We start from the raw sequence: 25,980 nt of genomic DNA on the forward strand, positions 1-25,980 counted from the left end.
TTAATTTTGAAAAACAAATAAAGCCTACAGCAATTAATTATAATAAATACCGTTATATATTATATTTGTTGACAACTTATGTTGCTTTTAAATTTATACTGAGTAAGAAATATTACTGTATCAAAACTTCATTTATTGAATTGGATTATGAAAGCTTCTCGGCAGTGTTTGGTATAAATGCAATCAACTGTGTTTGATGACCTTTTAGAGAATACGTGTATGTACTTTTCTGTTTACGAGTAATATCGTGCCTGGTTTACATACGACCTTCCCAATTTCACTTTAACTACATCCTTTTAATTATGAAATACATGTATACAAAAATAATGAGACTGTTATGAAACCTCATATTAAAAAAAATGTCTTTATGACATACAAATAACTTTACAAATCACCAAATTCATTACGAAAAGGCCGCCCGCGAGTACAGCGGTAAGCCTACAGATTTACAACACTAAAATCAGCGGTTCGATTCCTCTCGGTGGCCTTAGCAGATAGCTCGATGTGGCTTTGCTATAAGAAAACACATACGCATTATGAAAGGATTTTTTTTAATGGAGTTAATTATAGCAAACTGCATTACAGTGTATTATCTTAAAAATAAAAACCTTATAGCTTGGCGTTCTGTTTATAATGACCAATGTAATGTGAAAAGAAATAATACTTTTAGTGTTACACGGTAAAACCTCAAGTTCAGTTTTCGTAAAGTAATATTTAATTAGTAACACATTTATTATGAACGAACTTTTTAAATGTCTTCATAATTGTTGAAGACAAACCTGTTACGCTTTCTTTCTCATATTTGATGGCGCATGCGAGAGAATAATTTCAAACGTTACACAGAAAGACACAACTTTGAATTAAAATTTGAGGAAATATATCAACATCCCTTTTCTTACTAACTATTACGTGTTTTTACCAAATATTTCCCAATGTTATGCGCAATATTCAATGTTTTATTTATCATTCGACTTTCCAGATTACTCTATCGGTCAAGGCAAAATATTACTACACGCATTAAAAGAACTATATAATACATAAAATGTACTAAACCTAATTTACACATTAAAAGTTTCGAAATTGTTAGGATAGAAAGATTGTACTTTAATCGATGCAAGGACTATTTCAGCATGCCAACTTCTTTATATGGCATTTTAGAAGCAATTATCGAAGCATAATATATAATGGTGACAACAAGACGCATTTTAACAAAAAACTATATTCGTATGTGTTAAATATTTCTTTTGGTGAAAACGAAAAGAAATATTTTAGATATATGTATGTATAAAATCATTAAACAGTGTTTCTACTGTATAATATTGAAAAAGATCCAATGTCATAACATTATTTGCATACCTAAACCAATTTAGTTTACTTTACAGAGAATTAACAATGACATTAAGTCCTATGAAACTTTAAAAGGTTGTAATAGTGTAGTACGTAATTCAACACGTAAAGAACAGTCAACAATTAAAGTTTGTGTCAACTACCTCATGTGGGGTAGCATATTATTAATTTACATATTTTTGTTTATTATGTAACTATAATTATACATTGTTCATACACATCGCTCAATCTCCCCAGCTACAGGTTTACTTGCACGCTACTGCTACTATGTACATTTTCCGTTTTTCTAAATGTATAATACTCTAATTATGATTATGTTTGTTTAACTATACAAACTCTTAATCAGAGGATTATCTGGGTTTGAAGTGATAGGGTAAAGAAACATCTAATCAATACCATGTACCCTTAACTCTTACGCTGTTCTTTACCAACGAATAATTGGATTGACAGTGAAACAAAAGCGCCCCACACGTGAAAGAATGAGAATGTTCGGCGAAGAAATTCGATCTCGTAGGCCTTACAATGACGATAACACTGTTAAGTATTTAAGTACATTTCAGATAAATCTTTAATACGTAAACAAAAACTTGACCTACAAATTTTTAAAATTAACTATAATCTGAATAAAAAATATTTATCTCCGCTTTTTATATTTTTAATTGGCTCCACTCATGCATAACGCCCGATTCAAATTAAACATGATAAGATTATGTAACAAAATTTTTCTTGTTCTTGGGCAGAAAGTGTTATTTCCCAATTGCTTATGCCTAAAGTAAATGGAAAAGACCTATTTTTCTCTTCAAACTTTGATTTTGTGACCTGGGAGCGTATAACGAAAACATAATGGAAGACTATATTTGGGGACTGATACGTGAAAGAGATTTACATTACAGTCGCAAATCTCGAAAAACTACTCACTTCTAAGTATTTTTGTTCAATTTTATATAACTTTGGAATAAATACATATAAAATTTGATTCATAAGTTGTTTTATTCAGACCTTATGTAAATGAAAATGTGCAAATTTGCCCGTTTTTTTACATAGAAAATAGGTTAATTTCTTTAAGTTTGAAGGAAATAATGGTGATTTTCTGTACTTTTACAACATAAGTAATTAAGAAATAACACATACTATCCAGGAGTGTGTTGTTTTTGAATTAACCACAAAGCTACACAATGGACTATCTGTGCTCTGCTCACCACGGGTATCGAAACCCAGTTTTTAGCGTTGTAAGTCCGCAGACATATCGCTGAGCCACTGGGAGGGGAGGCTGTTATCCAGCAACAAAATTTGTGTTACGTATTATAATATAATTTTAAATTGGAAAGTGATCAAAACTTGTTTAAAATTCAAACTCACTGGTACTTAATTTTGTTTTGTTTTTTATCTTTAAGTATCACTTACAAATTTATTTCTGGATATCAGTAGTAAAATTATAGAAGTCACTCAGTTAACTCCCGATTTTGTTTTTAAAATAAGTTTAATACACATGATTGTTTTCAAGATTTTGACGTTAGACGTGTTATATATACTTGCACATATTTTAATAACAACACATTATAATCAAATCAGATACCGGAACATTTTACACCACAAGTTTTCAATGTTGTTTACGCCCTTGAACTTTTAAACTCAGCTGTGGTTGAAACACAATACGCACCCAAGATTTGGGTCAACACAAAAATTCCCACGGTAAAGTTAGAGCTGACTTCTACCGAGCAGCTGTGTATAATATAATCTAAGGCAAAGAACAACGAACACACACACACGTACACGGAAGTCTGGAACCGTGAAAAGGATGAATGAAGCCAACTATTATTTTACGTAGATCTTCAAAACAAAACAAAAAGGATCATATATTCCAGACATTGTAAAATAATGTATTAAAAATAAACTGTTTATTAATCGATTATTATTTTTATTTATTACAATTCAAAATAGAATATTGTGTCATTAGTAACTTGAAATAAACTGGTTATCTTCAAGGTTAGTTTAGAACTAATGTAAAATAATAATTTAAAACCATTTTAAAAATACTGCGAAATCAAAATAGTTTGTTGTTGTTGTTTTGTTTTTTTGTAAATTCGCGCAAAACTATCTGCGCTAACCGTCCCTAATTTAGCACCGCAAGACTTTTAGGAAGGCAACTAGTCACACCACCTACCTGTGGCTCGGCATGGCCAGGTGGTTTAGGCACTCGACTTCTAATCCGAGGGTCTCGGGTTCGAATCCCCATCGCACCAAACATGCTCGCCCTTTTAGCAGTGGGGTGTTATTATGTAATGGTCAATCCCACTATTCGTTGGTAAAAGAGTAGCCCGAGAGTTGGTGGTGTGTGGTGATGACTAGCTGCCTTCTCTCTAGTCTTACACTGCTAAATTAGGGACGGCTAACGCAGATAACCATCGTGAAGCTTTATGCGAAATTCAAAAACAAACAGTCTCTTGCTCCTTTTCTTACGGTTAAGTTTCTTTGGCTTATCACTTTGAATGTCGTAATGTACTACTGTACGACTAGATACACTTGCCCAGAGATCCTGAAAGTGTTATGTCTAAACAGTAAGAAAACTCCAAATTAAGTACAACAAATTTTTAATTTATTGCTTTTGAAGTTCGTATGTCATGCTATGCTGTAGCTTACAGAGTGCAAAATGTTTCTCGTGATTCATGGCATGTGCACTTTTCGTCGACGCCACGACGGTACATGTTGCAACGTTATATGACGCACGACAACACTACTGTATAATGTTGCCAGTGGTTAATCAGATAACTCCTCCAGATGGCTTTCGGCCCCCTTTCAGGGAAATGAGCAGAATTATGTCACGGTATTTGAACGACCTGGAGAAATTCTAGTAAGTAGAGATATGAAAGGTAAGTGCTCAAAGTCTTATTTAGCATGGTGCCAAAAATAAGAGGGTCGCTGTTTTGTTCATTTTCCCAGTAATACTTGATGATACTTAGAGGGGAGTTCGGGTATCTGGGTTTTGGTGAGCTCTATGGCTTCTAGTTTGATTAGGCAACTGTTTTCGTTCTATATCATTTACCTGATGTAGTGCTACTCACACAGAGAAAATTATATAGAGTGAAGTTCCCGGCTAGCATTCATGTCCCCTCTTTGTGTTTCTACTGGCCATTAATTAACTCTTTCAAAAATTATCAAACTGAAAAACGATGCAATAACCGCAAGAGTGTTATATATACAAACTCAAAATATGGAGGAATAAAATTATTCAATATCAAACAATTTCAGCAAACAATAATATTATTTTGAAGCTGTCTTTTGGTCTGTCTAAACACTACATTTACTTCGGAACTATAAAACCAACCATTGAGTTACTTCATTACAACGAGACTGTACGTGGCTTATTCAAATACTAAGATTAACACTTCTTTTTTTAAAGCACAGAAATGACCTTTGATTAACACCCGTGAACTGAAAGTTGACCTTTGTCATACTTCAACATCACTTAATATTACCAAGATAACATTCAACTTATATTCGAATCATAAAGTTAGTTTTTTTTCAGTTCACTTCAATACAACAGAACTAAATTTTAGTTTAATTAAATATCAAACTCGGACCAGCGGTTAAAGCTGGTGTAACGAGGGTCCAACGTTCCATCATAAACGCCTCGAAACCACAAAAAAATAAATACTTCACTTTTTGGGGTCGTGGGTGCGTTATAGTAGTAGCGGCTAAATTCCACTATTCGATTAGTGTAGCCTAGCCTTCTTCCCTTTAGTCTATTTCTGAAATTACAAACAACTAACGTAGAAATCCCCTCGCGAATAGCATTATGCAAAATTCAACAATACTGATAAGTTTGTCTTTGATTGGTTTGTTTTGAATTTCGCCCAAAGCTACACAAGGGCTATCTGCGCTAGCCGACCCTAATTTAGCAGTATAAGACTAGAGGGAAGGCAACTAGTCATCACCACCCACTGCCAGCTCTTGGGCTACTCTTTTACCAACAAATAGTGGGATTCACTGTCACTTTATATCGCCCCCACGGCTAAAAGGGCTAGCATGTTTGGTGTGACAGGGGTTCGAACCCGCGACCCTCGAATTACGAATCGAGTGCCTAAACCACCTGGCCATACCGGGACATCAAGTTTGTTTTTGACTTACTTAAACACCAAAAACCTCTTTTTATTTATTAAATAATAAATTAACTTATTTCAATAATCGAATACATTGTTTCTAATCAAGTACTAAAGCTACACAATGGGTTATCTGTGATCTGCCCACCACGGGTATCAAAACCCGGTTTCTTGCTTTGCGAGTCCGCAGACATACCGCTGTAGCAATAGCACTAAACGACTGTTCACATCGGTATCACAGAGGCAAATATTTAGACCTTATTATGTTATGTTTAATTCACTATTAATTAACACAGAAGCAAAAAACCTTGAGTTTGCGTAAGAGCCATATAGTTGGCTTTTCACTGACCTCAGTAATAAAGACAATGTATTTAATTTCGTATCAAGGTATTGATTTGTTTAATTCCGTTTTAAAGAGCTATGTCTATACGTTTTTATGTGTAGGTTTAGTTTATTACAGTTACTCGCAGTTCACTTTCTAAAGGTGTTATGTCATGAATAAATGTTTTAAATAAACGTTTCTCATGGGTAAAGAACATTTTCTTTTTTGTGTGCCGTGTATGCTGAAATAGAAATGTCTACTACCGTGTTTCTCCGAAAATAAGACAGGGCTTATATTAATTTTCACTCCAAAATATGACACTAGGGCTTATTTTCGGGGGGATGTCTTATTTTGATATATTAAAAAAATGAAGTTACAAAGTAAAACTATTAAACTAACCATTTAAAAGAAACTATTATTAAACTATTAAACTAACTGATTAATACTTAAACAAACTAATTAACTAACTTTTAAACTAATTAATAAATTTTTTTTTCTTTCCTCTTCCTGCCACTCTTAACTAGGGCTTATTTTAAGGGTAGGGCTTATATTAAAACTATCCCCAAAAATCACACTAGGTCTTATTTTATGGGTAGGTCTTATTATCGGCGGCCTGGCATGGCCGAGCGCGTAAGGCGTGCGACTCGTAATCCGAGGGTCGCGGGTTCGCGCCCGCGTCGCGCTAAACATGCTCGCCCTCCCAGCCGTGGGAGTGTATAATGTGACGGTCAATCCCACTATTCGTTGGTAAAAGAGTAGCCCAAGAGTTGGCGGTGGGTGGTGATGACTAGCTGCCTTCCCTCTAGTCTTACACTGCTAAATTAGGGACGGCTAGCACAGATAGCCCTCGAGTAGCTTTGTGCGAAATTCCAAAAAACAAACAAACAAACTTATTATCGGAGAAACACGGTAGCAAAGCGCACTCATGTGTTTCTAAAGGTAATTCTCGTTCGTTCTGAAAGGTCAAGGTCGAACGTTGAACGAGTAAATATTGTTGACTGCGAAAAAAAAAATGTGGTTCTTTGTGGCTGCGTTGCATTTCAGAAGCTGTGTTGCTGCTAGGTGCACGTGCATGTGAACACTGGATAAATTTAAAACCGCGTATGTACAACAGTTATTGTCACCATAAAAACACCATTTTTAACAACCAAGGAAATCTTTGTTTCCGCTTTTGTTTGCAAAGGTCTGTCTGTGTTGCGTTTGTGTCGTGTTAAAATATCGGCACTGATAATATACTGAAACGATGTCCTAACAAGACAGCTCCGAACGTTATGAAAGTGGCCGACCTCCGTACATTAGGCATAGATTTTAAGAAATGTGTTTTTCATCTAATTGAAAGAGGACGCAGACTGCAAAGTTTCAGATTTTCTGAACTAGAAGTTTCTACCACATGCCACATTATGCGTAGTCAGGCGTTCTATGGCGCAAAGCAACTAGGCTATCTGCGCGTGCCCAGTCAGACCGAAAAACCGGGTCAGAAGGCTCGGGATATAGACGTCTCTAATTTTGAGATATTTGACCAAAGGGGAGGCCGCTTCATAGTGGCCATGAGAGGTTCATCATACTCTTTGAACCGAAAAATGGGATCGACCTTTACTTTACAACGTGATTACGTGTCCAGCAGTAACAAGTGAAACTCTGATCATTCGTATGTACTCCCACTGGCACAGCGGTATATCTGTGGGCTCACATTACTAAATACCGGGTTTCGATGCCCGTGATGGGCAGAGCACAGATAGCTCACTGTGCAACTTTGTGCTTAATTTCAATCAACCAACCATTAGTATACAGCCCATTAACTCCAGTACTAATGTATGTGCAGCTATGCTTAAATTGTACAAACAGTCAAAAACAGTATTCAAAAACAATACCAACACAACTACGGGAAAAACCAGTAATTAAAGTAAAGCCATCAAACAGTAACTAATATATCCCAGAGTTTTATAAATACGTCACGTATAAAAATTTAAACCCCACATTTAACTGTAAAACAACATTTAGAAACAGTATCTTAACTAACATGTAGCCTAGTAGTGAGGGTATCCGTTCATATTGTCGCAAAACATACTACACACTTTGGGGGTACCTCGTGTGCTCAGAGAGTGGCAGTCAAATACAATAATTCAATTAAACAAGAGTTTGGAAATGGGTCTTGCTGACATCTACTTTCCTTTCGAGTCTATCAAATCAAAATTATGGAGGCCTAACGCAGATACCCCTCTAATAGCCTGTCACGAAATTCAACAAACAATCAATACGTATGTGTGTATGACAAGAATAGACCAGCCACGTACTTGTGTAACTCTGATTCGTTCTCCATTACTATTGCCACTTCTTGCCAGGTTGCTGACACGGTTCTGGAAGAAAATAAAGATAAATTTTAAGTTAAAGACTTCAATGGATATAAATCGAATTATTTTTTTAACCCTGATAAATATTTTTTTCTTAAATTTCTCAAGCACGTGGACATCTCTGACAAGAGCGAACAAGAACAACTAATAGAACACAAAACTAATTATTGTACAATAAGTAGTTACAAATTCGCTCACGCGCTAAAAGCGACAGTGTGGACACATCTGTGCTATATTCACTTTAACTAAATGTTAAGTTTGACACTTACCTTAATAAATATAAACTCGTAATATATTCCTCTATTTATAGCAAACCATCTTGGTATATAATGAATTTGTCAGAAATAACCGCACACGTTTTCTACAAGTGGTATGACTCACCACAGTGTCGAAAGAATAGGGAGACAGACCCCCACCCACACTTCTCAATATATCACAGTAAAAAGATGTATAAAAAAATTGGAAAACTACTCTTAGGAAAAGTATGGAAACTCATAACATTTCATCCAGAACCCAAGAGGTTTCAGGGCCTTAAAACGAGCTCTGAAAACCAGCCGTAATAGATGCACATGTAGTACATATTTCATAGTTTCTTTAAGTAAAACAAACCTTCTACCCCGAATATTTCCACAAAGATCATGTAGGTGTTATCTTCAAGTATAGTTTCCAGGTGCAAATTCTCATGTGCTTCACGTGTAAACAATGTGACCCGTGCAATTGCACGAGGGTCTCATAGGGTTTAAAATTTGTCCCCTCGTGCGTAAGAATGCACAGAATCCATAACCACTTGTTTAAAAATTAGTCAACAATTACCAAAAAAAAACATGATCACTACAAAATCAGAGAGGCTGGTAATTGCAACTCTTAAGCCAACTTCCTGTAAACCAGACACTTAAACATTAGTCATAATTACAATTGCAAATTAGAGACACATTCTTTAAATATAAAACAAAATTATTGATTTAACAAATTGAAACACAAGGTGCATCGAACTACAAATATTACTTTTGCAACTTTTTATTCTAACAATTATTCGTTAAACCTAACTGTAGAGATATACACCATTTAAATATGCTAGAAAATCATTTTGATATTAGTTTTAAAATAAGATAACACTGAACGAGCTATAAAATCATTAGTTTATACCCAATTGTTTCTTCTGTGGCTTTGGTCAGTTTTCTTGAAAGTTTAGCCAATCCTTTAGCATATATCAATTCAAGATCGGACCTAAAGAAAATACAATGATGCCAACATATTATTGGATATTTACAAACAAAAGTAGACATCACTGAATGACTTTCAACCATTTATTTCGCCATTTAAATTTGATAAAAGTTCTTAGAGGAATGTAAGTAAGACGGCCATCTTAACTTTGAATACGTTTTAATTAATTGAGGTTAATGGCATGACAAAGAAAAAATTGTTATAGAATTAACAGTTTTTACTATTACTATGTCACTCTAGAGAAAACAGACTAGATATAAAAAAATTATAGATATTATTAAGACACTTAGTGTTTGGTGGTTGTTTCACCTGTAAGTGTGGATAACACTGATCCCTAATATTAGGCAATAGATCTAATCCCACTCGTAACAACTGCAACTTAAAATAATGTCACGTTAGGTAACTGCATTTAAAATTACACAAATTATGATTCAAATGCTCCTGGCTACAATCGGGAAAGTCGGCGCCATGCGCAAGTTTTTCATTATCCAATCCGGAAAATTGGAGAAAAAAAACAAAAAAAGGTTCTAATGTGAAGCGAGACAGTCGCGAGAGGACCCGCATTACCCTACGCCATCCATTGTAAAGCAATAGCACATTAAACAAAATCTGTTAACTTGACTGTTTGTTTGAGTTTCACGCAAAACTACACCAAGGTCACCTACGCCTGCCGTTCCTAATTTAGCAGTGAAATAAGAGAGAAGGAAGGAAGCTAGTCATCAACACCCACCGCCAATTCTTGAGCCAATCTTTTACCAACGAATAGTGGGACTGACTGCAATGTTATAACGCCCCACGGCTGACAGGGCGAGCATGGTTAGTGTGATGGAAATTCGAACTCGTAATCCTCAGATTACGACTCGAGCACCCTAACCACCTGGCCACGCAGGACAAAGAGCGAACTAAAGAGAATTGTGTATATTCGCTGAATATTACAATAATTACTGACAAGATCCCAAGAGTCGTGATGTCCTTCTCGGTGTTATGAGTTCACGTTTTATTAATTGATAAAATAATTACAACACCAAATAAGTAATTCATTAATGAAAGTAAAAGTAGAACCGCAATCGGGGAAGAAATATTTCTGTGAGGAAATATCCAACAGAAGTGGAATAAAAAAATTCAAAATTCTATTCGTTATTGTCAAGGACGGATTTACTTATAAATTCTCAACTGTATTTAAAGTATTGTAAACATATTTTTTTTCCAATGAACAGTACGTTTATCTTAACATTCACATTTTAAAACCAATCCAGGAAAGTTTAAACGTAAATTAAGTTAAACTTCATTGCTTTGTTTCTATAACTTCAGATGTCCTGTGGTCAGCTTGAACGTATAATGGTTTTATTTTTCAGTTTGTTGTAGTTGTTGTTTATACAGCTTTGTAATCGCACCAAGCAACCAACAAACACACCACACTATTTATGACGTAAGGGGATAATCAAACAAAGCAACCAACAAACACACCACACTATTTATGACGTAAGGGGATAATCAAACCATGCAACCAACAAACACACCACACTATGTATGACGTAAGGGGATAATCACACCAAACAACCAACAAACACACCACACTATGTATGACGTAAGGGGATAATCACACCAAACAACGAACAAACACACCACACTATGTATGACGTAAGGGGATAATCACACCAAGCAAACAACAAACACACCACACGATGTATGACGTAAGGAAATAATCACACCAAGCAACCAACAAACACACCCCATGTATGACGTAAGGGGATAATCACACCAAGCAAACAACAAACACACCACACGATGTATGACGTAATGGGATAATCAAACCAAGCAACCAACAAACACACCACACCCCATGTATGACGTAAGGGGATAATCACACCAAGCAACCAACAAACACACCACACTATGTATGACGTAAGGGGATAATCAAACCAAGCAATCAACAAACACACCACCCCATGTATGACGTAAGGAAATAATCACTCCAAGCAACCAACAAACACACCACACTATGTATGACGTAAGGGGATAATCAAACCAAGCAACCAACAAACACACCACCCCATGTATGACGTAAGGGGATAATAACACCAAGCAACCAACAAACACACCACACCCCATGTATGACGTAAGGGGATAATCACACCAAGCAACCAACAAACACACCACACTATTTATGACGTAAGGGGATAATCAAACCAAGCAAACAACAAACACACCACACTATGTATGACGGAAGGGGATAATCACACCAAGCAACCAACAAACACACCGCACTATGTATGACGTAAGGGGATAATCAAACCAAGCAATCAACAAACACACCACCCCATGTATGACGTAAGGGGATAATCACACCAAGCAACCAACAAACACACCACACTATTTATGACGTAAGGGGATAATCAAACCAAGCAACCAACAAACACATCACACTATTTATGACGTAAGGGGATAATCACACCAAGCAACCAACAAACACACCACACTATTTATGACGTAAGGGGATAATCAAACCAAGCAACCCACAAACACACCACACTATTTATGACGTAAGGGGATAATCAAACCAAGCAACCAACAAACACACCACACTATGTATGACGTAAGGGGATAATCACACCAAGCAACCAACAAACACACCACACTATGTATGACGGAAGGGGATAATCACACCAAGCAACCAACAAACACACCACATTATGTATGACGGAAGGGGATAATCACACCAAGCAATCAACAAACACACCACACTATGTATGACGTAAGGGGATAATCACACCAAGCAACCCACAAACACACCACACTATTTATGACGTAAGGGGATAATCAAACCAAGCAAACAACAAACACACCACATTATGTATGACGGAAGGGGATAATCAAACCAAGCAATCAACAAACACACCACATTATGTATGACGGAAGGGGATAATCAAACCAAGCAATCAACAAACACACCACACTATGTATGACGTAAGGGGATAATCAAACCAAGCAACCAACAAACACACCCCATGTATGACGTAAGGGGATAATCACATCAAGCAACCAACAAACACACCACACTATGTATGACGTAAGGGGATAATCACACCAAGCAACCAACAAACACACCACACTATGTATGACGTAAGGGGTTAATCAAACCAAGCAACCAACAAACACACCACACTATGTATGACGTAAGGGGATAATCAAACCAAGCAACCAACAAACACACCACACTATGTATGACGTAAGGGGTTAATCAAACCAAGCAACCAACAAACACACCACACTATGTATGATGTAAGGAGATAATCACACCAAGCATCCAACAAACACACACACGATGTATGATGTAATGGGATAATCAAACCAAGCAACCAACAAACACACCACACCCCATGTATGACGTAAGGGGATAATCACATCAAGCAACCAACAAACACACCCCATGTATGACGTAAGGGGATAATCACACCAAGCAAACAACAAACTCACCACATTATGTATGACGGAAGGGGATAATCACACCAAGCAAACAACAAACTCACCACATTATGTATGACGGAAGGGGATAATCACACCAAGCAACCAACAAGCACACAACACTATGTATGATGCAAGGGGATAATCACACCAAGCAACCAACAAACACACCACACTATGTATGATGCAAGGGGATAATCACACCAAGCAACCAACAAACACACCACACGATGTATGATATAATGGGATAATCAAACCAAGCAACCAACAAACACACCACACCCCATGTATGACGTAAGGGGATAATCACATCAAGGAAACAACAAACACACCCCATATATGACGGAAGGGGATAATCACACCAAGCAACCAACAAACACACCACCCCATGTATGACGTAAGGGGATAATCACACCAAGCAACCAACAAACACACTACCCCATGTATGACGTAAGGGGATAATCATACCAAGCAACCAACAAACACACTACCCCATGTATGACGTAAGGGGATAATCACACCAAGCAAACAACAAACTCACCACATTATGTATGACGGAAGGGGATAATCACACCAAGCAAACAACAAACTCACCACATTATGTATGACGGAAGGGGATAATCACACCAAGCAACCAACAAACACACCACACCCCATGTATGACGTAAGGGGATAATCAAACCAAGCAACCAACAAACACACCACACTATTTATGACGTAAGGGGATAATCAAACCAAGCAACCAACAAACACACCACCCCATGTATGACGTAAGGGGATAATCACACCAAGCAACCAACAAACACACCACCCCATGTATGACGTAAGGGGATAATCACACCAAGCAACCAACAAACACAGCATACTATGTATGACGTAAGGGGATAATCACACCAAGCAACCAACAAACACACCACTCCATGTATGACGCAAGGGGATAATCACACCAAGCATCCAACAAACACACCACACGATGTATGATGTAATGGGATAATCAAACCAAGCAACCAACAAACACACCACACCCCATGTATGACGTAAGGGGATAATCACATCAAGCAACAAACACACCACACCCCATGTATGACGTAAGGGGATAATCACATCAAGGAACCAACAAACACACCACAACCAATGTATGACGTAAGGGGATAATCACATCAAGCAACCAACAAACACGCCCCATGTATGACGTAAGGGGATAATCACACCAAGCAAACAACAAACTCACCACATTATGTATGACGGAAGGGGATAATCACACCAAGCAAACAACAAACTCACCACATTATGTATGACGGAAGGGGATAATCACACCAAGCAACTAACAAGCACACCACACTATGTATGATGCAAGGGGATAATCACACCAAGCAACAAACAAACACACCACACTATGTATGATGCAAGGGGATAATCAAACCAAGCAACCAACAAACACACCACACTATGTATGACATAAGGGGATAATCACACCAAGCAACCAACAAACACACCACCCCATGTATGATGTAAGGGGATAATCACACCAAGCAACCAACAAACACACCACCCCATGTATGATGTAAGGAGATAATCACACCAAGCAACCAACAAACACACCACCCCATGTATGACGTAAGGGGATAATCACACCAAGCAACCAACAAACACAGCACACTATGTATGACGTAAGGGGATAATCATACCAGGCAACCAACAAACACACCACGCTATGTATGATGCAAGGGGATAATCATACCAGGCAACCAACAAACACACCACACTATATGTGAAGCAAGGGGATAATCACACCAAGCAACCAACAAACACACCACACTATATGTGATGCAAGGGGATAATCACACCAAGCAACCAACAAACACACCACACTATGTATGACGTAAGGGGATAATCACACCAGTCAACCAACACACTGTATAACGAGATAAACAAACTAATGTGTTTGGATTAAGATCAAAGTGTTGAACAGGGAGGGCATCAGTAATACAAGTTACCATATTAATGATTATGTTAAATGAATTGTGAATATGATGGTTCGTGATTCACATCCCTCTGGCCCGGTGTGGCCAGAATAACCATCTTGACATCTTAACAATCTGAGGGTCGCGGGTTCAAATCCCCTTCACACCGAACACACGTTCGCCCTTTCAACCGTGGGGACGTTATTATTTTGATCAATCTCACTATTCGTAGCCCAAGAGTTGACGGTGAGTGGGGATCTTTTACAGCTAAATTAGGGACGGTTAAAACAAATAGTCCTCGTGTAGTTTTGCACGAAATTCAAAATAAACCAAACCAATCATATCCTATTGTGCCCGGCATGGGCGAGCGCGTAAGGCGTGCGACTCGTAATCTGAGGGTCGCGGGTTCGCATCCGCGTCGCGCTAAACATGTTCGCCCTCCCAGCCGTGGGGGCGTGTTATAATGTGACGGTCAATCCCACTATTCGTTGTTAAAAGAGTAACCCAAGAGTTGGCGGTGGGTGGTGATGACTAGCTGCCTTCCCTCTAGTCTTACACTGCTAAATTAGGGACGGCTAAGGTTTCTCCTCCTGATTGGTGGTTGTGCAGTAGGCTAACAATCTGCTCACTTTAAAAACCAGCCTGTTAATGAATCCGCAAGTGATTGCGGCCCTATGTTCCTTCAGGGAATCGAGAGGCATAATAAATAATAATATAATCATATCCTATTACCCCCAACAACAATAACAAAAGTCGCGCTCCGTACTTTTGGATCGTGAACGAATTATAAGAATGACAGTCAAGTTACTACTTGGTATGAGAAAAACAAAAGTTGTCCAAGTTTTGGCGGTACAAACTAACTATACTGTTTCTGGTATATCACCACAAATTAGAGACGGCTAGCCTAGATAGCCATCGTATAACTTTGTACTAAATTCAACAAACAAACATGTCTAATATGACTCGCTTTAATATTCTTTACTTCATGACAGACTCGTAATCTGATGGTCGCGGGTTCGAATCCCGGTCGCCCCAAACATGCTCGCCCTTTCAGCCGTGGGAGCGTTATAATGTGACGGTCAATCCCGCTATTCGTTGGTAAAAGTGTAGCTCAAGAATCGGCGGTGTGTGGTGATGACTAGCTGTCTTCCCTCTTGTCTTACACTGCTAAATTAGGGACGGCTAGAGCAGATAGCCCTCGAGTAGCTTTGCACAAAATTCAAACAGAGAGACAGACTTCTTTAATGGGAATGAGCTGTTAAACACTAGAAACAAAGATAACACGCACGTACCAGCTTTCACGAGTTCTCGAATACACGATCTGTCTTCGAGGATTGAGTCTTTTGTTTTAAAACATATCCTAAAACCAGTAAGTTTCTAGGTTAATAACCTGACACAGACTGACGAGCTACATAACCTATCATGAAGACCACGTGCTAGTCTTGTTTTTCTAACGATTCTTATTTTTAGTATTCTTTGTGAACAATGCTTAAACTTCAAAGAAATCGTTTTTTCGGTTGGCGGCGTGTTCGCTGGACTACTATTTAGTTCTGAACTAAAAGAAAAGGGTGGTGAACAGAAAATGGGGTCTGGCACTGGTTTGAAGATCATTGTCTTTATCAGTACATTAACTCCAGACGTGTATCGTGTGGCTGGTTAAGGTGATTCATGGAATCAACAAGCCCACCAAAACCTGAAACAGTAAACATAGATTGACATACAACCAATAAGAGTTAATTTGTACAATTACCAATTCGTTTCCGCCTCAAGAACGTGCCATTATTTTATTACTACGACAACGTAAAGGAGAGACCCAAATTATGTATATTTATCCACTGTTTTCTGACCACGTAAGGTCCTTCATTATATATTTATTTGTTTTGAATTTCGCGCAAAGCTACTCGAGGGCTATCTGCGCTAGCCGTCCCTAATTTAGCAGTGTAAGAATAGACGGAAGGCAGCTAGTCATCACCACCCACCGCCAACTCTTGGGCTACTCTTTTACCATCGAAATAGTGCGATTGACCGTCACATTATAACGACCCCACGGCTGAAAGGGCGAGCATGTTTGGTGCGACGGGGATTCGAACCCGCGACCCTCGGATTACGAGTCGAACGCCTTAACACGCTTGGCCCTTATATATTTATATGTAAATGCAATTACGCTTCTTTTTGTATGAGAAACGTCACTTCCTGTTCCCCTGCAGAACAACAATTATTAATTCACAAGTAACTTCCTGTTTACATCAGTATAACACTAGTTTCCTCTATAAACAATAATTTTTTTTCCCGACAGCACTTATTTTGGGTGTCAAATATCACACTCGAGATTCAGAGAGTCGCCAATATACCGATCATGCTCATTCTATATCATCACTTTTTTTGTAGCTACCCCAAAGGGGGATCCGTACCTGAAAATAAAACCCCGTGATATATAAACATGTATACAAGCTATGCTCTCGCCAGTTTGTTAGGGGCGGTATGAATACAGTGTCAAACATGGAATTCTGAGGGAGGCCGAAACAAATCGATATCAGATTGGTATTCAGTGAACTGAAAATATACCCCTTGATTCCCATTGTGCCTGGGCGACTGTCCCAAAGCGTTTTGTCCCATTTTTTCGTAAGAGAGGCTAAACTACATAGAAAATGGAATACTGGGGTTAGTTCCCAGTTCATGTTAAGTTTAATCCCGTTAACTCCAAAATTATGCAAGGATTTCGTGGAAATACAAATACACATGCAATGTGAATTGCTAAAGCTTTAACTTAGATATAGTGATTAAATAACTTTAGGCTATCTGTTTATATCCAACAGACAGGCTTAAACTACATTCAGCTACAATAATAGCCTGAAGTCAGCGTGACAAACCACAAAATGCTAGAAAAACGTCTTGTCAGACTACATGTAACACGTTCGTTTAAGACTATGGTCGACAACTGGTTTAGATTAACGAATGCCATGCTCAAGTTCGACCCTAAAATTCTTGTTCCGGTGATAGTGCTCAAGAAATATGACTGAAGTTACTGCCATGTTTTTCAATTTATTTTGTTTTTTATTTTTGAATTTCGTGCAAAGCTACACGAGGGCTACCCGTGCTAGCCGTCCCTAATTTAGCAGTATAAAACTAGAGGGAAGGCAGGTAGTCATTACCACCCACCGCCAACTCTTGGGCTACTTTTTTTACCAACGAAAAGTGGGATTGACCATCACATTATAACGCCCCCAATACTGAAAGGCCTAGCATGTTTAGTGTGACGGGGGATTCGAACCCGTGATCCTCTGATTACGAGTCGAGTGCCTTATCCACCTGACCATGCCGGGCCCAATCTGTTGCTGAGTATTATGATAGATTGTTAAGTTACAATTTAAAAAACAAATAAAATTTCTTCCGTGAAGTGGGAATGCACAGAAAAGAATACGTGAAGTATATATGATGGACAACACGGTCAGGTACACAACCTGCTATTCGCCATTCTAATGAAATTAAAAGACCCTACTTGCTATGGGTGCAAAATTTCAGATTTCTAGGTTATTTCATCTTAGAAACACAGACACACCTTTTAATTATTACAGAATATGTAGGTTAGGCAAAGGGATAAACCATACTAATATTTATTTTGGTTGTCTGTTTTTAAGCACAAAACTACACAATGGGCTACCTGTGCTGCGCCCACTACGAGTATCAAAATCCGTTTTTAAAGGTGTAAGTAGTCAAAATTACCTCTGAGCTACTGAGGTGGAGTTACACTTACATTCAAATGAATTGTATCATTTCAATCGAATTTTAAATGGTCAAATATGAAACTTACCGTTCTTGTAATATTGATGCAACTTCTCTACAGAATTCCCCGCCATGTTTTACTAATTTTCGCAATTCTTCAAACCCTTTTGGTCCCTAGTAAAGAGATTAATAAACTGTTACTACATCTTAAATATGAATAAATGAAACTTGCTTATTTACAATTTGTATCGGACGAACCTCCAATTTATTACATCACTTACTACGATTTGAAACAGCCTGAAACTGAGTTAAACTGTAATTGAGATTTAGAAGTTGATTTCTATCAAATTTATGATATTTGCCAACAAGACTGATACACACAATTTTCTTTCTTAATACAAGTATATTTTAAAAAACAAACAATAGTATAATTTATACTAACGGTTATTACAAATAGTTGACACAAATAATGATTTATAAACAAAAGTTTTGTAAACAATATTGAGCCTTTTATCCGACCCGAAATTTCCGTGATATATAATAGAGGGTTCAAAAGATAATTAATTCCGAGTTGATATACGTACAATTCACTTAGCTCTTCACTGGTCACTCGTGAGTTTCTCACCGCCGAATTTAAACGGTTTGTAGTGTTCGAAACCTATAAACGTTCCTAGTTAAATATCTATAGTTTCCCGATTAATAGTAGTTAATCACAGATACAACATCTGAGGTTTATGGTATACCAACTGTAGCAAACTAACAATATATAACTACCTGTCTCTTGGCGCTTCGGTTAGGCGAGATCCTCGAAATTTCAGTTGGCTCAACAATATGCTAGTGCTTTCATAAAATATGTATTACTATTGCTGATTGTTATACTCGAGAATTTTTTTTAGGAAATAGGAGAGGATTTCGCAATACACATTTAATATTACAAGTTACGTGAATTTATAAATATATATTTAACTGAAACAAACATCGATTTAAAAATAAATATGTAATAGTAAATCCGTGACACATAGCGGAAATAAATGTAAAACTTGAAGTGACAGAAATCTTTAGAGAGCAATGTATGAAGTTACTTAAACGATTTCTTACGGTGCTGTACAATCACACCCACGATCACACTAATATTGACAACTTTGTTTGAATTGTTTTTTTTGTTTTTTTAATTTCACGTAAAGCTACTCGAGGGCTATCTGCGCTAGCCGTCCCTAATTTAGCAGTGCAAGACTAAAAATAGGGCAGCTAGTCATCACCATCCACCGCCAACTCTTGGGCTACTCTTTTACCAACGAATAGTGGGATTGACCGTAACACTAAAACGCCCTTACGGCTTAAAGGGCGAGCATATTTAGTGTGACAGGGATTCGAACCCGCGACCCTCAGATTACGAGTGGAAGGCTTTAACCCATCTGGCCATGCCGGGTCATATTGTAATTCATACGTGTCAGTTCACCCTAATTTTGAAGTCATAGACTAGAAGGAACCAGGCGAGTTTGTTTGAATTAGAGCAAAGTCATATTGGATAATTTGATGCGTCCATCGCGGAGATTCCTAATTCAAATTTTAGCTTTGTAAATACGTAAACTTACCGCTATCCCAGCAAGTAATAACAAAGTAGTTAATATCACCCACTGCCAACTATTGGACTATTCGCCACTAGTGAATAGTGGAATTGATCGTAATGTTATTATGCCCCCTAGTGTGTTCGGTGACGGGGTTCAATCCCGTGATCCACAGATCGAAAGTCGTGCGCCATAACAGCTAAATCATGTCAATCTCTCTTTGTGAATTTAGTCCCAAAGTTTAGGACTTGAAGGAGGCCCGGCATGGCTAGGTGATTAAGAAACTCCATTCGTACTCTGAAAGTCGCGGGTTCGAATCCGCATAACACCAAAGATGCTCGCCCTTTTAGCCGTAGGTTATAAGTTAGGCCAATGGTGGTGATGACCAGGTGCATTCCCTCTGTTACATTGAGGACGACTAGACTACGGCCAAATTTAAAACAAAAACATTTCACTAAGGTTGTTTTTTTCCCACAATGAAAGAAATGACTCTTAAATTTTACGTCGTAACAATTCTACTTAAGCCTTGTCCACCTCTTTCGAAGGCAATATTAACTGTGAACAGTTAGTTATCACCGCCAACTCTTTAAGTGGGATTGATCGTACGTTATAATGTACCGCGGAAGAAAGGACGAACATGTTTGGTGGGATGTGGAATCGTACTATTTACGCACACACACACACACACACACTTGTATTGTGTGTGTTTATAAATATAATCGTGTTTATAATAACAAAAACGTATTTACACACACGCGCGTATTGTATATATAATCGTGTTTATAATAATAAAAACGTATTTACACACACGCGCGTATTGTATATATAATCGTGTTTATAATAGCAAAAACGTATTTACACACACACGTGTATTATATACATCATCGTGTTTATAATAACAAAAACGTATTTACACACACGCGAGTGTATTGTATATATGATCGTGTTTATAATAATAAAAACGTATTTTTTCACACACACACACGTGTATTATATATATAATCGTGTTTATAATAATAAAAACGTATTTTTTCACACACACACACACACACGTGTATTGTATATATAATCGTGTTTATAATAATAAAAACGTATTTACACACACACACACGTGTATTATATATATAATCGTGTTTATAATAATAAAAACGTATTTTTTCACACACACACACGTGTATTGTATATGTAATCGTGTTTATAATAATAAAAACGTATTTACACACACACACACACGTGTCTGAATGTATATATATATATTAAAATGTTTTGCGCACACTTTTATCATTAGTTTGTGTACTTTAGTAGATCATTCTGAAGTGCGAAAAAGCTCTGAAGGAACATCTGGTTTTATTTCAAACAGTTTATTACACCCTGTCTCCTTTTGTTGGGAGTTGTGTCGTTGACGGTTTTATTTGCGCGCACGTGTTGAGCCTAATTTCCGAAAAATGAATCGTAGTGAAGAAGTATAAGCAACTTACTTCCGATGGAGTGATATGCTTTGATAACAATCTACCACTCAGATTTGTTTTAAAAACTCTCTACGCATGCGTTTAAAGAGGTTTTCAATGTGATTCTATATCATTAGTTGTTTTCAATGTGATTCTATATCCTAAGTTGATTATCTTATTTCGCTCTATTACTAGACTCGGGCTAAAAAACAAGAAAAAAGGCTTCTTGGGAGTTGTTGTTTATTTTACTTTTGTCTTTAGTCGTAATCATAAAATAGCCTCGGTAGAAACGTTTAGTACCAATGTCGTTTGAATCTAGGACCAGCATGGCCAGATAGATAAAGCACTCGACTCGTAATCTGAGGGTCGTGGATTCGAATCCCTGTCACACCAAACATGCTCGCCTTTTCAGCCGTGGCGGAGTTATAATGTTACGGTCAATCCCACTATTTGTTGGTGAAAGAGTAGCCAAAGAGTTGGCGGTGGGTGGTGATGACAAGCTGCCTTCCCTCTTGTCTTGCACTGCTAAATTAGGGACGGCTAGCGCAGATAGCCCTCGAGTAGCTTTGCGCGAAATTCAAAACAAGCGAAACCTTTTAATTTTGCATTAACAAGGAGGAAGAGGTCACAGAGAACCTGACCCTCCAGGGTATGAACTTTTCTTACCCAAACACTGACGACATTCTTCTTTTGCATTAACAATAACATAGTGAATAGCATATACAGTTCCAGTTTTAAATACGGAATAATTTTGTTATTACGTTTCATTTCTGAAATCGTGGTCTTTTCACAAGTTATTTTTTCCTATAAGTTTATTGGCTAATATTTACTACCCGAAAGCAGTCGTTTACAATCTCGGTTACGAAGAACTAAAACATTATTAAAATCATGTACAGTCGGTTATTAAATATGATACAAGCTACAAAACGTAAACTAAATTATTATACTCACCCTGAAAGAGTCTTTGAATATTGCCATGTTGATTATGATTTACATGTGGTTACATAATTGTCTATATTGTTGCAATTTAAATTTTAACTATCATGTTTTTATATTTTGAAAAAAAACTTTAACATTGATTCATTCAAATTATTGTTTCATTACCAAAATGTTTTTCGAAAATTATCTCCACATATCAAAGCATTGTTAAATACTACTCTCTCTTGATCTGTATACAATTTATATAGCGGAAACTTGTACGATTCAAAGTCAGTTACAAACGTCATAGTTCACAAGTGGTTTCATCCAATGAGCAACATGGTCGGTGACTGAGTACATACACATATACGCTGTTGGGGATGATCTTGATAGGTGTAAAATAAAAATCAAGTTTAAGTAAAGAAAAGTTTAACAGCATTACCAGAGTAATATTTTTACTAAAATATAATTTTATCTGTAAATGGTTTTAATACAATATTGTGTCTAATTGTTAAGGAACTTTAACTTATCAGCGGGACTGTTCTATTAGTATTGCACATGCTTAGCACCATTATACAATTTTCCATGAAAATAAAGTGGGTATTGGGCATATAACACGTCTTTTGACTTTTAAGAAATGTCAGTCTGCGTAAATACTAACAATCAAAACGAGTAAGTTAAAATTCATTTGATAAGTTTTGTATCCAAATAACAATGTAGCCTGTATTTTCTGAGTGGAATATGGTTAAGTGATTTATTAGTAATTAGTTGTTATCAACGTTACTTGTAAGTTGTGCCGAATATTACCGTTGCTTTAACAGTTCAAGTTCATATTTGTCAAACTTATTACTAAATATAGAATATTATTACTATTAGGTGCTGCACTAAGTTAAGTGTAAAGACAACAATAAAACGGTCTAGTAAGATAATGTAATATTACTGTTATTATAAGTGATTAGTAATTTTAATTATTATTGGTTTTTATTAAATTCACATTCACAACTAAAAAAAGGAATTATTCAGAACAAGACATTTCTAGTGTGAGCAATAGGTTATCAGTCATAGTACTACAACTAATATTACTGTTAGTAGACTAACATTAGCAGTACCCAAAATAAGTTGCTATTTGAATGCAAATTGTTATTACGTTTATAGTAATGCAATTACTGTTTGTTTTAAACAAAGCATAGACTATAATTGTGAAACGTTATAAAGTTAGGAAACTGAAACCTTTCTAGGTCTAAGTAATGTTAATAAAACAAATTAGTACTGCTAGTAATACTGCTGTCATAATAGTTAATAAAAAATAGGATAAGACATAATTTGGTAATTTTTAATTCGTATGTATTTCTTACTAGTTTTTCATATTGTAAGGTATAAGATTTTTCACTTGTACATGGGTCGTGGGTTCGAATCCCTGTTGCACCAAACATGCTCACCCTTAAGCCGTGGGGGCATTATAATGTGATGGTCAGTCCCACTGTTTGTGGTAAAAGAGTAGCCCAAGAGTTGGCAGTGGATATTGATGACTAGCTGCCTTCCCTCTAGTCTTACACTGCCAAATTAGGGATGGCTAACGAGATAGCCCTCATGTAGCTTTATGAAATTACAAAACAAACAAATACTTGTACACATTAAAATAGTTTATGGATGTTAACAGTGTAGTCTTACAGAATTAATCTAAGATTTTTCTTTCACCTATCTAGTAACTTTGCTTTCAGTTTTAGAGGTATGAGACATTTCATCCTCATCAGTGGTCATTGCTTTTTGAGAATATGCTTTCTTACTGTTAATGTTATATTGTACAAGGCAGCAATGTAATAAGTTACATTTATTATAATTATATAGTCTTTGAAGTGAGTTATCATGTGGATGAAAAATGTTAACAGATTTGTAGTCGAGTCTCTCTTAAACAGCGTATCATTTTGAGAAGAAACAAGCTTAACATGTTAGAGCAAGGCTGGTCAAATGGCAAGCTTCATCTAACCATTTGAGACTGAAAGGATTTTGTAGTGAAAATTTAGAGATAACTAATTACACATTTTAAAGAGATGCTATTTATACATTTACATTAATTGCATTATTTATTAAATAGATTTAAATGTATCAGACACTTTTGAACCAGAGTATAACACCCCTGGTGTTTTAGTGAATCATTAAAACAGAGATGATGACAGTATTTGTGTTGATCATACATTTGTGGCACCCAGTGTTCTTAATTTTTTGTATAGGAAATTTTATTTAAGATCAAAATAAAGTTTCCAAACTTTTATTATAAAACAACAACTAAATTAGTTATCTTATATTGCATTTTAAAACATTTACATCCAATGGTTTGAATTTGAGAAACAGCAGTTTTCATTTTATGCTAAATGAAGATATCAGAGTGATACAGGGTCCAGACAGTTTCTATAAAATTGGTTTATATATTAAGGTTGTTTAGATTTATTATTGCCAGTAGTTGTTTTATAAATATTAATTACTTTTGTGTAAGTTATGAATGTCTCAAATAATACCATGTAACATACACATTTTTATTCACTGCAAAGGGCTAAATTTTGTTTGGTTTAATTATTATATTGGGTGAGGGACGACTCTTTTTAAACCAGTAATTTTTTGTGTGTTCTGCCAGAATTATTTTCATAATTTACTAATAATCATCACCATATCTTAATAAATTTCAGTTTTCTTTATTTTGGGATAATCTGATTTCGTTAGTTTTTAGCCCATGAGACAAGTGTTATTGGATGCTGTCACTGTCTAATGGGTAAATAGAAATTTTTGGCTAGATGCTGGCAGCATTCTCATGGGTTTAAGAAGTTAAGAATTAGTGACTTGCTGTCAATGTCTATGTTTGTATCATTGAGTTACCATAACTGTGTATGTTTCTATCATTGAGTTACCATAACTGTGTATGTTTTCTAAAATTGTTTGTTTTAATATTTTTCAGGCTTCTTCCTCCTCCAGTGGTATGGGCTCAAAGAAAAAACCTCTTTTATATGTTAAGATAGCTATAGAGGACTGTAAAAATCCAACAATTAAACTAGAAACTGATAAACTTTACTTCAGGTAGGCTGTTTTATTACTGTACCTACAATTATGCAATGTTGTAATACTGAAACTTTAACTAATAGGTATATTTGTTTATTGTGAACCATGATAATGATTCATAATAATGATCACAAGGAATTACATAAAACCCTAATAGAACAATTGGGCAAAAAGAACCTTAAACAGAAAAGATTCAGTTCAAACAACACTTTAAAATATTTACTTTTGACTGTTAAGGTTGTATGTATAAAAATGCACAAAAAGTACTAATGTTAGGCTTACAAAGAAAGGAAAAAAATCTGTTAAATTTTCTTTGTAAATCTAAATATTGTACAGCTTGGTTTATTGCACCCAAACATTTTTTAGAAGACTAAATAAAGCTTTGTGAATGTTGTAAAGGTATTGAAAATTTAGGTTCTTCTGTATTCTGTATAAGTTAAAAACATAATTCTAGTGTAAACTTTTATTGTACTTCTTGAGTTGGCTTCTTTACAGAAGT

The 25,980-nt window shown here is 36.4% G+C and overlaps 1 protein-coding gene and 1 long non-coding RNA gene across 5 annotated transcripts in view; one reads left to right on the top strand and one right to left on the bottom strand.

Annotated features, from left to right (window-relative positions):
* The window catches only part of LOC143234336 (nostrin-like), a 36,799-nt gene extending 14,030 nt beyond the window's left edge, over nt 1-22,769 (bottom strand). The window contains exons 1-4 of one of the 2 annotated variants that reach the window (XM_076471622.1): nt 22,464-22,769; nt 18,585-18,670; nt 9,267-9,347; nt 8,064-8,126 (exon numbers count right to left, since the gene is read on the bottom strand). In XM_076471622.1, the coding sequence (XP_076327737.1) occupies nt 8,064-8,126; nt 9,267-9,347; nt 18,585-18,670; nt 22,464-22,490 (257 nt within the window). In that variant the 5' untranslated portion in view covers nt 22,491-22,769. The remainder of the gene's footprint in view (nt 1-8,063; nt 8,127-9,266; nt 9,348-18,584; nt 18,671-22,463) is intronic. The other variant, XM_076471623.1, reaches the window with a different exon arrangement.
* Nucleotides 1-25,980, top strand: part of LOC143235350 (uncharacterized) — a 281,246-nt gene that overhangs the window by 166,473 nt on the left and 88,793 nt on the right. The gene's annotated exons all lie outside the window — the stretch shown is intronic.

Source organism: Tachypleus tridentatus, chromosome 12 (assembly GCF_004210375.1).
Source record: "Tachypleus tridentatus isolate NWPU-2018 chromosome 12, ASM421037v1, whole genome shotgun sequence".
Taxonomy (NCBI): Eukaryota; Metazoa; Arthropoda; class Merostomata; order Xiphosura; family Limulidae; genus Tachypleus; species Tachypleus tridentatus.